The sequence below is a fragment of the Corvus cornix genome, chromosome 7 (genome assembly GCF_000738735.6).
Source record: "Corvus cornix cornix isolate S_Up_H32 chromosome 7, ASM73873v5, whole genome shotgun sequence".
NCBI classification, from domain to species: Eukaryota; Metazoa; Chordata; class Aves; order Passeriformes; family Corvidae; genus Corvus; species Corvus cornix.
The window spans coordinates 21,651,651-21,667,222 of NC_046337.1; the positions used below are offsets into that span (position 1 = coordinate 21,651,651).

Genomic DNA, 15,572 nt, shown 5'->3' on the forward strand with positions numbered 1-15,572 from the left:
ACAAAAAACTGAAATAAAGATACTTTAAATTTTTAAAAAGCAATTCTCCATGTCCCAGCTGCTCAAAATTACATATAAATCACACACTAGTTGTCCATGCTAAATACAATGACTATGATTAAGGTCACAGTAACTGGCATCCACACAACACTTCTGCTACACCTGTGCTTCCACACACAGCTCTAGAGAATAAGTGAACCTGTTTGTCAGAGTTGTATCATTATCACCCAGTAATAAAAAACCCCCAAAGCTTTCTATCATAGTAATTCTGTCTACATCAGCAGCGTGCTAACAGCTGTGCCAGTTGTTTCTTTTTCACCCAACATCACTTTTTAAATCTAGAACTGTCATAACCATGATAATAGAAAAACAGCGATGATCTTCAAAAATTGGACCTGCATTTTGATTTTCCTATGTGCAAATCTTTTCAAACAGCAAAAAATAGCACAGTAAAGTAATAATAAATAGTAATAGTAATGTATTAAAAAATTACATGGGATGAAGACTCAGAAATTATTAAGAGTTCAAAGTGCCCTTTTAAATAGTGTTGGTTTAGTACACAATTTGTCAATATTGATTTTTTTCCTTCACAAATTTGCACTGCTACAGCATTTAAATATATTTTCATTAAAAGATCAGGCTTTGTTCAAAACACTACCTCTGTCACATAAAAAACAGAAAGGCATTCTTTGTTGACCAGTCCTGCAAGCACTTCAGAGAAGCTTAGGTAATATTTTACTAACAGTAAAAAGTTTGTACAGGTGACAGCATGAACCAAACACTAGGGATGGGAGAAGGGAACGGACAAGAGGAAACAAACCTCAAGAGCCTAAAATGTTTCTGTTGCAGTAACTATTCCAGTAAAGCTCTAAATGGTGTAGATTTCAGCAAGATCATACATAGAAAAAATATAAATCATATCTTATAAATCATGAAGTCTTACAAACCTGAAGAAATATGCAGTCTGACAAGAAAATAAAAGTAGAAAGAATGTTTTAACCAGGATACAATGCAAATACATTCAGAGACCCCCAAAATATATATATTAAAAAAAGAGAAACTCTAATTGGCATCTAAAATGCATACCAACAAGCAAAGATATAATCCTCACAGCCCCATTTGTGGCATACTTTCAAGAGGAATAAATCTCAGGAGATGTGACCGAGGAAAACACAGTATTTTCATCTAAAAAAAAGTATGCATTTGTCTAAATTTTATACATATCAAGCAAATTTGAAGAGAATAAGAAAGACTGAGGATTCTCCTGAGCATGCTGCCCCGGAATAAGGAGAAAGGTAGTTAACTTGTAAAGTAATCTAAAATATGGATCTGCTTGTCACATATAATCAGGAATTGCATCTTTGAACTTTCCTTCGTAATTGTATTTTCAATTCTGTAAACAAACATCTTGCTTTTTGTTTTGCTAGAACCAACTTGCTTTCTTTTTTTGTTTTTAACCTTTCCTAGATGATAAGCAATCTCAGAGAATTTGAGAGGCACTTCTGAAATTACTTCAATTGCATGGAACTTCAGTTCAGAAGTCAATTTCAAATTATGGAAAAATAAAAGCAAACATGTCTAGAACAGTGACAATTAATTTTAAAGAAGAAAGCATACTTACCTATTGGATATCCCAGTGCAAAGTCATTGCTTTGTGTAGCAAAAATAGGGAACAAACCTGCTTTGCTAAATCGGTTCTCAGGACTGGCTACTAACAATGTTAAAACACAGACTAAAAAAAACACAGCAGCTTTGGCAACTAAAACACTGTACAGGAAGGACCAATTCACATTAGAAAAATTAAGTACCACCATGTTTTTGAACAGTAAAGCTGGGAGTGCAAAACGGGACACAAAATTTCCCAGTCCTTTGGCCTGAGTTGATGTGATGATGTTGGCTCTTCCAGCTATGTAGCCACAAAGAATTATTCCAAAGCATTCCAACAGGGCTGGGAAAAGCCTGCTTATTGACATAGAAGGAGTACCGCTGGTGGTATTGAGTCCAGCTTGTCCAGGCAAAGAAAGAGACATATTAGCTGAAGATGAGAGGTTCTTTGCAGCGAAGTCTGAATAGCTATCCATTTCCTTTGACCACCTCTTCCAAAAGAAGAGTATGAAATGATCTCATCTGTAAAGGGAATAAAAGTACATTTATTAACTTTATTCCTTTAAATACAAGCTTACTCCCTCTTAAATTATTACAGAATAGGAATAGCCCTTACAAGTACTGAGCATCAGGAAAGGAAGATAAATTTGATGAAGAATCAAAGCTTCTCCACTCTGGTACAAAAACATTTGACAAGGTCCTCTCTACCTTCCAGAAAGACTTAGAGTTTAAATCATCATATCACCCTTGAAATTTGTACCTTGCTTTGTGCAACTTTGACCTCTCCCACCATTTCAGTATCATGTGCTAATGATACACTTTCCAGTTAGCAAAGAATCCACACATGACACAGCAGCCAATGATCTAATTCATTGCACTAGAGTCTACCCATATTTCTACATACAATTCTGTAGGTCTGTAGCAGTGAAGTTTAAGCATACATTACATATTTATGTACAACAGAAATATCTGGTGACCCCTGGTCCTCACTCATTAGCAGCGATTCCCTTTGAAAGGGCTGATTACAACACCGCAAGTTCTATATGCAAGCACACGTGTAAAGTCTGCAAATCAGAGAGTGGACATCAAACACAAATATTCACTGGTCAATAGCAAGGTCCTGCCACAAACAGATATGGCTTTGGCAACACAGCTCTGAAACCTGTCCATCAGCTAACTCTACACATAAAATTCTAACATGACTAAATCCTAAAGTACTCTGTTTAGAAAGTCAAGATTACTTACCCTACTTTGCAGGGATAGAAACTAAGGCAAAGGTGAACTGATTTCCCTTAAGTCATTTAATGTACCAGTGGTAAAGTCAAGATTGCCAAGTCCCAAACAGTCCTTTGTACTGCACAATCTGTGCAAATTAACAACTGGTTTAAGAGTCTTCCCAGCCTCTTTGTATCCTATCCACAAGGAACACAGAACATAGCAGCCAGGTAAATAAGCAAGTAAATCAAGTCAGTGCAAAGGTGAGGTCTTTTAAAGTCTATTTCACACCCTGGCATCCAGCATATACATATTCACAAGCATCAACTCTTTGACTCATGACTTTTATTTATGCCTGAGGCTTTTGGTAAGCACTTCTACGATGCTGTTGTAACTCATTTGGACTGAGCTGCTGCATCATCCAAATCTGTCCAGTAGCCTTGGCTATCCCTTCTTCCAAGGAAAATGAGTCTCACTCCAAGTAGGGCTTATTTCAAAGGCTGTACTTTTCTTATATTATAGATGATACATTAGCTTAGATGTATTTGGACCAGGAGCTCAAAGCATTATTTGCTACAGAACAATGGAAAAACTTGCAATAAATGAAACAAACAACAAACCATTTTCTTCTACTATAAAAACTTAAGGATGTTGTTGGAATTTGCAAAATGTCCAAAAGAGGCTCAGAGACTAGTTTCCAACACTGAATTCTTGAAAGAAATCAGCCACATTCTACATTAGCTGCAAGGTAAAAAGCAGGTTTTTGGCATAGACCCAAGTAAAATTCTCCAAGCTTGGAGCACTGCATAGAGATAAGGCTCCCTGTAGTGCACCGTGTTCAATCTTCTCACTGCTCTCTCAAGGTGTTTTTTTTCCAGCAATAAGACAGAGATGAAACTTTTTTAACCAAATGCAACATTTGATCTGTAGTGGAACTGTATTCCAGCCATATCTATCCCTAAATTCTAGCATTCCTTCTCATCTCCTGTGCCTTCCTATTTCAGGCTAATGACAAGGCTCTCTTCCTTCTGTATTAAAATCATTATTTCTCCTCACAAAACTGACACAAAATACAGAAGTGCTCCTGTCCCCATTTCATAATTCAGGACTTAAACAAATATGCAGAAGACTGACTCTCATGTTGTATCAGTCAATAGCACACACTAAATCCTGTATCTTCCTCACTAGATCAAAACTAACATGGATACACACCCACACATCCCAAACCATCTTTTGTAAGAGATAGACAGATAGATAGATAGGTAGATAGATAGATAGATTCCTGCAGCCTTCCTTGAGGCTTCCTTCAACTTCATTACAAGGGACCCTGTCAAGTCATACGGTCAAATTTTTGGTGAACCACGCGAGTTTCAAAGAGAAGAACTGCATCACAGTAAAAGCTGCTACTGGCACTCCCCAGAGGGTTTTAAGAGTGAATCATCTCTTCAGCTCAAGAGACATGCACATCCCAAACCCTTCACATTTAACACAGACTATCTATTGCAGAGCAGTGTTTTCCAGAAATGCAAGCTTTTGCATTGCTGCTTAATGCAGTGAGTACGTCTCAGTGCTTTTTGCTCTGTAGGATGTAGACATTTATATAACTGTTGTGAGATTATGTAATGACTAATCACAGATTTAATATACGGCCTTGTTATACCTCAGGCTTATCTCAAACTAGCGTCTCACAAGAGTGAAATTATTTTCAATTCACAGCTCTTAATGAAATCAAAGATAACGATCTCATGCAAACCCAAAACCTGATCTATTCTACACAGAAATGAGATTATTCTTATAGTAGATGTAGCAAACTAACAAGACAAATGACACTAAAATAGGGAAATATAATACAGTTGCAAGGGAAAGCACTAAGTTTTGACTCCATAGAACATATGAGTTGTAGTTATCCCTTCAGGGACTGAGGATTGAGATTTGAATCCTTGAGAACTCAGCCACAGCTGCATTGTTGGGAACTGCAGGCCAGTACAGACACAGCTTTTAGGACTAATGCTGCCTTATCTGCTGTCCTCTGTGCCAAGCATAGCTGCTTGCAGCCAGACTGTCGGCTCGCACGAGAGGAAGCCTTGTATGAAAACCAACAGTAGAAACAGAGCAAGTAACAAATGCAGTTTAAACTTCCCATGAAACATTTCTCTTGTAGGTTGTCAATATTTATAAAGCCTTAAAATTCACCAGACCAGAAACTCAGTTCTCCAGCAGTTGTGAGTTAAGCAACATCAGGATCCTGTCCGAGTACAGAAATAGAGACATTGTCTCCCTCACCATAGGAAGGCAAAAATCCCTTTCATCTTCTTTTTCTAATGAAAGTCAAAGACAGCATGAGAGAATAGAAGAGATAACTTCAATGTGTATCTTCCCTCTGTGGTCTCTCACTCTTAAGCTTTCAACTGATAATCAGTCTCAGGATAATGTGGTGACACTGGCAAGACCGTGCACACTGTTCATAAATTATATCCCACAACATGACCTACTTCAATGCAATGCAGAAACTCTCCTACTTTAATGCAATGTGGAGACATCCCAAGGATGACACATTATTTTACTCAGGAAGATTAAAATGGAATTGGGGTAGGAAGAGTTACTACTGGTGGCAGCTATACTACCCCATTCTCAGATAAGGTAAGCGTGTACTACATGCATTTTCATGTAAAAATTAGTGAAGTAAGTCAAAGAGGAAGTAACTTTAGGGAGATACAATGATAAAAGTAAGTGGGAAGAAGTGATTATTGCAGTTCCTATTCTTGAAAGTTAACCACACTTTTTACTTTTCTCTTCATTAGGCTAAGAAATCAGAGAGAGAAAAATACTGCAACAGAAACTAACACAAGAAATGGGCCACATACATCTGGAAATATAGACAGTGCCACAAGAAATATCACACACCTTATGTATCTCTGAGTAGTTGTTTTTCAAGATTACATCTCCTTTGTCATTCTATTCCTATGATGCCATTCCAAGAAAGCCCCTGGCTGTGGAGCAGCCGGGTAAGCCACATGCTCTGGACACCCGGGGAAGCCGAGGCCTGCCCTGAGCACACGACTGGCACAGCTCACACAGCAACACTTAAAGCTCCACAAAACTCTGGCAGCACAGGAGCTCTGACAAGACCAAATGAAGCAACAGTTGCCAGCGGCACAGAACGTCAACTCAGAAAATGAATGGAAAACATACCTCCCCTTAATTTTCACTTAGTTTGATCTTTGGGCTTGTCAACAGATAGATACATAGTTCTGAAGCAAACAATCAAGCATTTTTCAGAAGGCAGATAACATTGTCTTGCCAGCACCCCTTAAAAAGCACCTCACTTGCACCACTTGCCAAATTGGGATGTAAAATCCTTTGACTTCCAGCCAGGAAGCCACAACACAACCAACGCCTGCCCCTTCCCAGCCCATCACTGCTCTCCTTCCCATGGTCACCCCAGCTGCGAGCACACAGCATTTTCAGTCAAAAATAAAAAAAACCAGCGGCACTGCCCTGTGTGACAGCTGCCTCAGTAGAAAATGAAGCCAGAAGCCGGGGGAAGGAGCGGGCAGCTTACCTACTTAGCTTTCGGTAGGCGCCTCCGCACAGGGGTGCGTGGAGAGGGTTTGTACTCTGCCAAACTGAGAACCCCTCCAAGGCCAAGGCCGCCGGTACCGAGGCCGGGGAGGGGAGGGCTGGCCCGCCCCGGCCCGCCCCGCCGGTGACAGCCCCGCTGCCGCAGCCGGCTCAGCGCCCCGGGCGGGCGGGCCCCGGGCAGCGGCCGCGGGCGGGCCCGGGCCGCGCGGGCGCGGAGGGAGCAGCCGCAAGATGGCGGCTCGCCGGCCGCCGCACAGGGGATGCGGGGGTGCGGCGGGTCTCCGCCGCCGCCTTGGCCCCACGGGCTTCCCCCGCGCTCCGGAGCCGCCTCCCCTGGAGTACGCGAGAGGAACAAGCTCCTACCGCCTCCGGGGCGCCCCGGGCGGCTGCCGCCACCTGCCCGCAGCCGGCGCTGCGCCCCGCGGGGCTGGAGGCCGGGCACAGCCGCCGCTCGCCCCGTGGCTCGGCAAGGCCGGCGCGGGGTCGCCCCCGTTATCTGCCCGAGCCAGCGTCACGCTGCAGCTCGGCGGGGCCGATAGCGGCGCTGGCTCCCGGCAGCAGCCCGTCCCTGAACCTCCTACACTCATTCCAGCTTTGCTAGCAGCCAGAGCGCTTAGGAACAAAACGCCGTGTTCTCCATGTGCCATCGGTTCCACAAATTTGGTCCGTCAGTGATTTCCCCAGTAAAAACTGGTAATGACCAAAGATTCTCTTGGAAAAAACGAGGATACAGCTTTCTCAAGGCTTCCCCTTTGTAATGCAATTGAGGGCACAGCAGTTCCAGCTGCCCTTTTCGTAAGAACCGAGACAGATACCGCTGCTGCAAAGAGAACCGATGTGAATTCTGTGTACTGTATTCCCCTCTCCACAGCGGATCAGACGCAAACCAGCTTGCCTTACTTGTTAAGCGTGGCAGACACATGGCTACAGGTGTCCCAGCCGGAGTAAGGCACTTTTCCCGACTGCTAGAATGTGATCCAGACTGTGTGCTCAGTAGTTTCCCATTCCAAACAGGGAACCTCCGGGGGGGGGGGGAAGAAAAGGACCATTCCTCTTTCCCTTTCAGATAACACCCAAAAAAGACCAAAACAGAGCAGAATGGAGAATTATCTCAACCAAAAAAGATGTACGTGCTTGACAACTTATGAAGCACTGTGTCAGGCATGAATTTTGCCCATAGTCAGTTCTGTTCACAAGGCCTACTGTTGAAATTCTTACCAGAAACAAAAATGATATTATATAGTAAGAGCAGCAATGTAACAGAAATAACACTTAAGGGAATTAATTGTAAGTCCAGAAACGGTTAAGAAAATCCCATAAAAAATGCAGACAGGGATAGAAACTTGGGATAAACATGGCTGTTAGAAACTTCTGGAAGGTACTATGTTGTTGATATCATATGTCTGCTTTAAATTTAATTAAAAGGTACTGATGCTTAAATTTTATGTTTCTGCACTAAAACTGTATACACTTAATAGAACCTCAACTGACAGGAAGCAGCAGTGTCAGTGCTTGACTCCTCACTGCCTCTCATTCCTGTCCACATCCTGTCCCAACTCTGGGCCAACACAGCCCAAGCAAAAGATCAAGAAGGGATTGTTCCAAAGCTGTGCCAAGGTTTATATGTATGTTTATTGCTGGAAGGTGGTGCACCCTGTTGGGTAACACTCACCCACTGTAACGTTAGGGTAAGCTTTTGTTTTGATGCAAAAACTAATAAAGAAGACTCTTTTGTTAATTTTTTCACTGTCAAAGGTTCTCTTTGGCAGCTGACAAAGACCCCTTTGAGACTGATTTGGATTTGTTTTTGGAAATACAATACAAAAAGGTCTTTCCAATTTTTTGGCTTTCTGTCTTTCATTCTTTCCTATAGAAATGACACACCTTAGAGGAGCATGCTCTGGGCAGTAGCAAGGGAGGTGTACCAGACCATAATAAGAACTCTTGGTAAAAACATATGCCTACCCTTCTCTTGAACTGATTTTTTTCCCCTTGAAAAGATAGCTAGTGATTTAGCACTTAATGAAGTATTTAAAATACGAGAATCCTTCAGTTGTTTTCAAAGAGCATACATTTGGCAGGATAGGCTGCTCATTGACTGCTATCGATATCCACCAACCACCACCAGGATTTCCCAGGCGATCAGCAGTAACAGGACAGGGCTGTGTTTCCATCTCAGGTCTAGCATGCACAGTATACTAAATCAGGTAAGCACACTTGACCCGAGCCTTGTGTCTTCTTTTGGGGAACACAGAAAGTGTAATACTCAAAAAAAGTAAATAGTAAAGAACCCCAAAACCCTGAAAAAGTAAAATACTCAAAAGTACGAAAATGTAGTATGAAAGGCACGTGATAAGAAAAAAATACAATGAAATTATTATAGCTGCTGTCTAAATAAAGGAAGTGAAAGTGATATAAATAGGAGTCAATATAGCATATTTCCTCTTGCAGATTTTAATCTTTTTAAACATAAGCAGCCCAGCAACTATCTCTCATTGACATGTAGCCTCTTCTGAGATGAACAGAGAAGAACACTAGGGTCTGACCCCTTGCCCTGTTAAGAAACATGAAATCATTATTAACCAGACCGTACCACCAGAACAGCACTGTGAGTAACTCAAACACTGGATTACAGGAGCAGTTCTCCACTTGGCTGGGAAAGGTTAGGAACACAGTTTTCTGGCATTTTTCAGTCTGGATAATTAGCAATGATAACAATATTGGAGTCAAAAAGTCTTTCCAATGCAGTATTCAATATACAAGATACTCCTGTCCATTTCCAAAGACCATACAAAGTCCTGCTTCCCAGAACAGCAAAGGACAGTATTTTCTCACTGCTTGACACCTCCTCTCTGCTCCCTCAACGCTTAATCAAAGCTCCACAGGCTCTTTTTATGAGCCACACGTTCTCTGGCCTTGAACATACCCTTGTGCTCCATGGAGCATCTTTATGTTCCAACATCCTAGCTTTAGAATACAGTTTAATTTCTTTTTCCTTTTAAGATCTCTGTAAGCAAAGGGTGACAGCCATGGACATCAATTCTCGTGAAGTCTCACCCAACCCACAGAAGTATCAAAAAGCCCCCATGAATTAATTAAACACCCAAACATAGCAATGCCCATAGCTGTAATAGTGTAACTAATGCATGGGAAAGGCAAGTTTTTTGTAACAAACTCGTGAGAGGACAGGTTTATAGAGTCCAACAGCTCTTGATCACAGCTATCCTCTACCACTGGCAACTCAGCTCTGGCACTTGAGCTGTAGATCACAGAAAAATACAGTTACTGGCATTGCAAAGCCAAGCTTTCCAAAAGCCACTAAACAAACATAAAACTGAAAGCTGTCCCCAAAATTTTAATTCAATCCTCTTGAGCATTCCCTTAACACTATGTAACATTGTATAATCATGAACTACTGTCCCCCTTGATTTTTGTTCTGTTTTTCACTCAAATTGGATGTTTCCATCCACTTATGTGCCACCAAAGTAGTCAACAGATTGTATGACAGACAATTTCTGCTTTCTGATCTGGGCAGCAGCTTAACCAATGAAAAGCAGCTGGAGCAACCATTACATAAGTTGTCCTGTGGCTTTCATCATACTCATTTACCTGCAACAATTACACGTACACAGGCTGGCCCCACACAGGAACTGCAAGAGGTTTACTTTCTCAGTGAGAGCAGGTTTCAGACAATGTGGCTTTTGAGACCTGGCAGTAACCACACAGAAACATTTTACAAAGGCATACAACTGAGCAAATTTGGAAAGGTTTTCTGGAAAGTCACGAACGTATCTTTGTACTTAGTGTGAAGGCTACTTCACTGGTAAACATAGCAAGGTGTTAAGGCTACCAGTAACCTCAAGCACTTGTTTTAAAACCTGAAATGCTGGAGTATTCTGAAGAAAAGCACTCAAGAATTTACTGTAAGCAAGTATATTTCTCCAGTTTGTTTCTGAAAATAGTAAAATTGGCTTTTTTTTTTTTTTTCCTAGCAAGCTAGAATGGAAGTTGTAGTCAAATTGTTAGGGTATGGTGATAACTGAAAGACAACATTACCTTACAATAGGAAGTGTCAGGTGAGCTTCAAAGCAGCATTATTGATTAAAAATGTGCAAAATTTCTCTAAATATAATAAAAACATACCTTTTCTAAGAATAGACACAAAAAAAAAGAATACAGAATATGAGCAGACAGGAAGAACATTGGCAAATGCACCAGGATGAAATCTGTCTGGAAATTTACAGGTATAATCTCAGTGCAATTTCCAGACAGCTGCACACCTAGTTTTCAACAGCATGGAAAAATCCAAGTATCTTACCAACACAGTAATTGCAACAATGGGTAGAGACACTAGCACTTCTTAGGTAATCTCCTTATATTCAATTACAGGAAAAATACTTCCTCAATGATCCTTGGTTATTGACAGTGAGCTGAACCTTATATGAAAATTGGATTTATACCTACAGACAATGTGGCCTTGTAACTCCAGTACTGGAAAAAAATACCCTTCTCATACTGCTCATTGTTTAATAAGTAAATGGATTATATAATGCACAAGGCAGGGACTCATGCTCAACTTCTGTTAAATTTCCTTAGCTGATTCCATCCAAAAATGCATGTCTAACTTTGGTTACCTAAAACTGTAGTTCAGGGTTCAGAAAGTTTGTTGGTTTGTGGTGTCTGCTCTCTTACAGTTGTGCGTAGGGCGTTCAGGAAGAATGTGAAGTGCTTATCTATACCTAGATGTGTCTGGTCACTTACACTGACTCACATGGTTACTGGCAAATAAACTATAGCATACAATACACAGATGTTTGATGAGGTGGTTAAGCAACAAGGGAAACCTGAGGAAAATTAATCTGTAAACAGGAAATAGGCCCCTGGATTTTCTCTCTGGAGGGTGGTGTCAAATGAAAAGTGCTTGTTCCATGAAAGAATTTCCCAAACTTCTGAAGTTTAAGTACCATAAAAAAATCCAACACCTGAGAGGAATTCTGAGTGTCATGAAAGCAATATAACACAGAGACCAGGAGAATGTCACATACTGTTACCCATAAGCTCGAAGCTTGTTAACACAAATTATGAGGGATGCACTGGATGTTTACATTTGCCTCAGTTACCTTGGAACACTTTTGTAAAAGGTCTTCCTTCTTAAGAAAGCAATTTATCAGCTCATCTATAATTTCGCAGTAGTCCGCCTCATTATCTGCGTTGGTTATGGGAACTTAATTGGTATTTTTCATATAGCATCTTTTGTAAGACAGTGTGTATGTTCAAGCTGGTTTTGAAACCATGTTTACTGTACTGCACTCATTCACTTCCACCTTGTTCTGTGGCCGAGACAAGGGCATGTGTTACTGGTATGCCACAGAACTCTAGGTACAATTATAGGCTTCAAAATACTCTATCTGGCAAAAGAAAATACATGAAGCTAGTACAGTCAGCTTGCAGAAAGTCAAACTAACACTTCAGCAATAATTACATATGTTCAGGTCTGTTGAAATAGACTGCTCGAGAAATTAAGCCCAGTAAACATTGTGCATGGTGAAATTCACCTCTCTAAAGCAAAAAATAAAGAAAAGTTCAAATTAAATTACATTGAATTCAATAAAGTTCAGAATAACCCCATGTGATTTTAGTACTAGAAGTTTTTTTCTGGAATTGCTTTCAAGGGAGACAAAACAATGTTGAAGAGACCTCCTAAATGTACAAATTCCATCCTTAGTGCTAGGGCATCAGCCTTTTACTTGGCTCAGCAAGAAGGTAAGCATGCTAAACTCAAATGCAAGTACTCAAAAATTGGTTACATAGTTAACCAGTCTGACTGGGGGAAAAAATATGCAAAAGTCAAACAAAGAAATCAGTATTTTAACTTACAGATTACAAATGCTTTATCTGGGAAATCATTATCAAGTCTTGTCCGTTCACCTCATATTATGGTTTGAGCTGTATCTACTGTGTGTAGACACTTAAAATATTAAGTATTTTTATAATACTATAATAATATTATATTATTTTCACGTACTAACAGTATGTGGTGAAATTATTAAGAATAGGGCATAAGAGTTAGCTCTTGCTCGACCTACAAAAACCTATTCACTCATTTTGGGCTAGGCAGTTTATTACTTACACGTTCTCAGTATTCTGAGTGCTCAGTCACTGGAAGACTACTCAAATTTGGCATGAATCTTCAAAAAAAGCCAAAAACTTGAAGCCCCAACCAAAAAACCCAGCAGAACCAGAAGATCTATCAGTGCTACACACAAGTTAGCAGGTGCTGCTTTGCTCAGGAAAACCATATTAAAGCAAGCTGCAGTGCTTAAATAAGCTGTTTCTGCTGTGTGACCTGCTGCAGCTGTTGCTTATTCAGCAAGCAACTGATTAGTAAAGAAATCCCACCAAATATACCACTCCCCTTAAAAAACCCCAGCAAACAAACAACCCATAAAAACAATTTTGGTATCACAAATTAAAAGCTTTGGAAATATTTTCAGAATATGACCCAAATCTCCATAAACTCTCTCCCCACACTAAGTTTCTATTTGTGGTCACACCATATCCCACCATTCCACAAGCCACTATTTATTGCTTACACAAATATGGTTTAAATGTTGTCCATCAAATGTATTGACTGCAGTGTATTGTCTTTTGCGATAGAAGTCCAATTGTTTTTTGTTTATTTATTTCTTATTCATTTCACCACTGCTACACCACTCAGTCCTTTCTGCTACTGGGTCACAGGACTGAATTAACAAACCCTCTTATTCCTGAATTCTCCTGCAGAAAGCTATGGTACCTTTTTCTCATTATGTTCAGCAATTTGTCATTACATTTAAATTCATGGCCAATAACAAGACAAATTTCTTTCTTCTCTTAACTCTTTGAGTAAGCGTTGATTTTAAGACTGCAAAATTGACAGAGTAACTTTCTTACAGCTCCCTGTTACTTCTACTTGGCATTTTCAATTAAAAAAGGTATTTTATTTTATTTCTTATCTCCTTCTCCAGCTGCAGTTAAACTTTATTAGCTAAAGACTTTATTTATTTATGTCTCGTAGCATGCTGCTTTCTGATGAACTGGAGTAGAGCCAGGTGTATTATTCTGTTGCGTCATTTTAATGCCAATACTGGAATTTGCCTTGCCCAAGAACTGTGTAACTGCATGAAGAGTCAGGCCGGATGCACCTGGAGTAAAATCACTGTGGTGAAACAGCGCGTAGTATTCCTAAAATGCTGAAATGCGCCTAGCCTCACAGAAGGGTTTGGGTGGGAAGGGACCTGAAAGGCTATGCAGTTCCAGCCCCGCCGCCGTGGGCAGGGACACCTTCCCCTAGAGCGGGCGGCTCAGCTGTGGGTGGTTACGCAGGAGCAGCAGGGCTGAGAGCCGCGGCTCACGCACGCCGTGGAACGGCTGGACACCGCCGCTGCCCCGTGCCCCGGTGCCCGCAGCCGCCGGGGAGCCTCGCCCCGCGGGCCGGCCGGGAGGCACCGCGCGGCCACGGCGACACCGCGCGGCCGCGGCACCCGAGCGGCCGCAGCCCGGAGCTCCCCCCGCGATGCCCCGGCAGCAGCCCCCGGGCTTCGGGAGAGAGCATCCGCTGCACAAAGAGAATTGCCAGGCTGGGGGCGCATCACACCTGTTCCCACCTGCTTGGTTAAAAGCAAACACGAACACACAAGGCTTCTCATTTTCTGAGGCATGCTCGGACTCGGACGTAGATTAGACACGTTTGCAGCTAAAAAATGTATGTACAGTTCCTCCCCTTGCTCACAAGTGGCCAGATGTATAAGAGAGGGAGGAATGAAGGTTCTGGCACAGGGAGTAATTCTCTTACAGCACACAGCAGGGCACTGTTTTTAAATCAGCAATAATCTGGAGTAAACACACCAGTCCCACAGTTGATTGGCATTTGGATGAAAGCACAGCAGCAGTCCTGCAGGCACAGTTCAGGAGATGAAAGTATGTATTTAGAGGAAAGGAACACGTATCTCTGTGTTCTCAACCAAAGGTTCCCAGGTTTCATAAGTTACCAAAGCTCCTGGTCAAATAGCAGAAGTGAAAGTTTCTGTTTTAAGTAAGGAGAGGAAAAACTTTAACAGAAGGATTTCAGCAGTTTGCAGTGAGAGCTGGTTTTGAGACAGCACAGAAAGTACTGATGGGCTCTGCAGTCTCTGACAAACAGCACAATGATGTTATCTACGCTAGTTTCAATATCAAAATACCTATGGACAGAGGCTGGGGTTTCAGCCTGGACTTGTACACACAACCTTTACCTTGTTCTCTTCACAAGTGCTCTGACTGCTTCAGCTGCCTTTTGCTCTCATGGCTTGGTAGTGCTCAGCCTTCAGATGCAGGGGCTCTGCTGCTCCACAGGGCATGCAGGGGCTCACCAGTAACTCTGAATTTACTAAAATTTCTGCTAGAAAGGAGAAGGACAGGAATGACTCATTTTCACAGCCCTGTATACACAAATGCTTCCTTCAAGTCGTGTAACAAGCAACACCCACTGCCTAAACATCCATCTTTGCATGAATACAAAAACATTTTCAGAATGGAACTGGTTACAGGCCTTATCAGGTACATTGTTCACACAAGCTTGGAGCCAAAAAATACATGCACACAGGCAAATGCAAAAGGTAGCCAAAGTGGCCCCCTTGGGAAGGGCACTGCACAGGGATAAAGCCCTGCCCCAAATGCAGAGAGAGATAACCAGTTCCTGTTTTGGAGAGAGAAAAGATGGACAGCAACCAACAGCCCCTCCATCTGCCTTTAACTTAGAAGTGCTTAGGTAGAGGTATCTCCTGTATTCCAGGGGAAAAAAAAAAAAACAACCAAAAAAACCCCTAAGAAGAATCCCATTTTGATTTTGAAAATGAGAAATGTATTTATGTAGGCTAAATCTCAGCATTCTTGAAGAAATAACTTTTTTATTTGCAGAAAAAGAAGGAGTGGAAATAACAAAGAGGAAAAATTATGGGAATGAGAAGAGCCTTATTGCACTATCATACAGACAGCTTTCATGATAGATTGCTATTGGTTCCCAAATCAGTAATTTGCTGGGACTAATTTACTATGTTCAGTGTAAAACGGAGCCAGACTGGGTGAGAGGGCAGAGGGGAGCAGCCTGTGCATAGGAGGCAGGAAGGTCACTGGACATTATTGAACCATGA

At 41.6% G+C, this 15,572-nt stretch overlaps 1 protein-coding gene across 7 annotated transcripts in view; it reads right to left on the reverse strand.

Annotated features, from left to right (window-relative positions):
- Positions 1 to 14,696, reverse strand: part of GPR155 (G protein-coupled receptor 155) — a 37,293-nt gene extending 22,597 nt beyond the window's left edge. For 3 of the 7 annotated variants that reach the window (XM_010406752.4, XM_010406753.3, XM_010406751.3), the window contains exons 1-2: positions 6,383 to 6,529; positions 1,622 to 2,127 (exon numbers count right to left, since the gene is read on the reverse strand). In XM_010406752.4, the coding sequence (XP_010405054.2) occupies positions 1,622 to 2,081 (460 nt within the window). In that variant the 5' untranslated portion in view covers positions 2,082 to 2,127; positions 6,383 to 6,529. Of the gene's footprint in view, positions 1 to 1,621; positions 2,128 to 2,850; positions 3,028 to 6,382; positions 6,531 to 14,675 lie in introns of those variants that run through there. The other 4 variants (XM_019290333.3, XM_019290331.3, XM_019290332.3 and 1 more) reach the window with 4 other exon arrangements.
- Between the last annotated feature and the right edge of the window lie 876 nt (positions 14,697 to 15,572).